At 30.1% G+C, this 1,218-nt stretch overlaps 1 protein-coding gene across 1 annotated transcript in view; it reads left to right on the top strand.

Moving 5' to 3' along the window:
• LOC100638946 (IQ and AAA domain-containing protein 1-like) overlaps positions 1-1,218 on the top strand; it is a 7,250-nt gene that overhangs the window by 5,245 nt on the left and 787 nt on the right. The window contains exons 22-23 of the mRNA XM_020000469.1: positions 806-973; positions 1,038-1,127. Of these exons, the coding sequence (XP_019856028.1) occupies positions 806-973; positions 1,038-1,127 (258 nt within the window). The remainder of the gene's footprint in view (positions 1-805; positions 974-1,037; positions 1,128-1,218) is intronic.

Genomic DNA, 1,218 nt, shown 5'->3' with positions numbered 1-1,218 from the left:
AAAATTTAAGTCAGAATCAGCTCAAACTTTCTACACAGCATAAGGACATCAATATGTATCAGAAAATGTAATAAAAATTGGTGGTCATTTTTTAGCCATTTTTTGGAAAAAACCATGGACTATAGCCTTGGGTATTTTTCAGATTTTGGCATATTTCTTTAAATGGCCGTAACTTGAAAAATTTAAGTCAGAATCAGCTCAAACTTTCTACACAGCATAAGGACATCAATATGTATCAGAAAATGTAATAAAAATTGGTGGTCATTTTTTAGCCATTTTTTGGAAAAAACCATGGACTATAGCCTTGGGTATTTTTCAGATTTTGGCATATTTCTTTAAATGGCCGTAACTTGAAAAATTTAAGTCAGAATCAGCTCAAACTTTCTACACAGCATAAGGACGTCAATATGTATCAGAAAATGTAATAAAAAATTGGGGGTGATTTTTAGCTATTTTTTGGAAAAAACCATGTCTCGTATCATCTCTGATGCGAGGCTTTCTATTTAAGCTATCATATACCCACTATTATTATTATCACATTATTATTATTACTATTGTACTATGCGTTTAGTTCTTGTGTTATTTTATTATTAGGCTAATTTATTTATTATTATGTTCTTTTGTGTAAGTTACCGTATCTTTTTCAATGAGATTTGAGGGTGATGACCCGATTTAAATGGGCTATAGCCTTCGGTATTTTTCAGATTTTTGGCATATTTCTTAAAATGGCTGTAACTTCAGTTCAAACTTTCTATTCATGCACATGTGGAACAGCAAAAGTTTAATAATAAATTAAATTGTTTAATTATTTTATGTACTATCAGTGCAGTGGAAGAGTCTTATACTGAAACATGGCGGTCATGTTACTGATGGATTTGACATGAGCTCATTAGCTAAAGTATCAGACGGATACACTCCAGGACACATGATCACTGCAATAACACAAGTACTCACTGAAAGAAGAATACAACAAGTAATAATAATAATAATAATAATAATAATAATTTTAATATAATTTCTTTTTGCTTTCTCTTTAGCTTCGTAAACGTCCATTGACTACAGCAGAATTTATTCCTTTTCTTGCTAAAATTGATCCGATTTATAGAGAAGAAGAGGAAGCATACAAAGTAAATCTATTATTAGAACTGTTTAGGAACCTTGTTACTAAAAATTAGTATGTAGTAATGTAGGAGCTTTGTTAGTTGTTACTAAAAATAG

The sequence above is a fragment of the Amphimedon queenslandica genome, unplaced genomic scaffold (assembly GCF_000090795.2).
Source record: "Amphimedon queenslandica unplaced genomic scaffold, v1.1 AMPQUscaffold_13183, whole genome shotgun sequence".
Classification (NCBI taxonomy): domain Eukaryota; kingdom Metazoa; phylum Porifera; class Demospongiae; order Haplosclerida; family Niphatidae; genus Amphimedon; species Amphimedon queenslandica.
The sequence above is the reverse complement of the archived record's forward strand: the minus strand, read 5'-3'. Positions and strand labels throughout refer to the sequence as shown.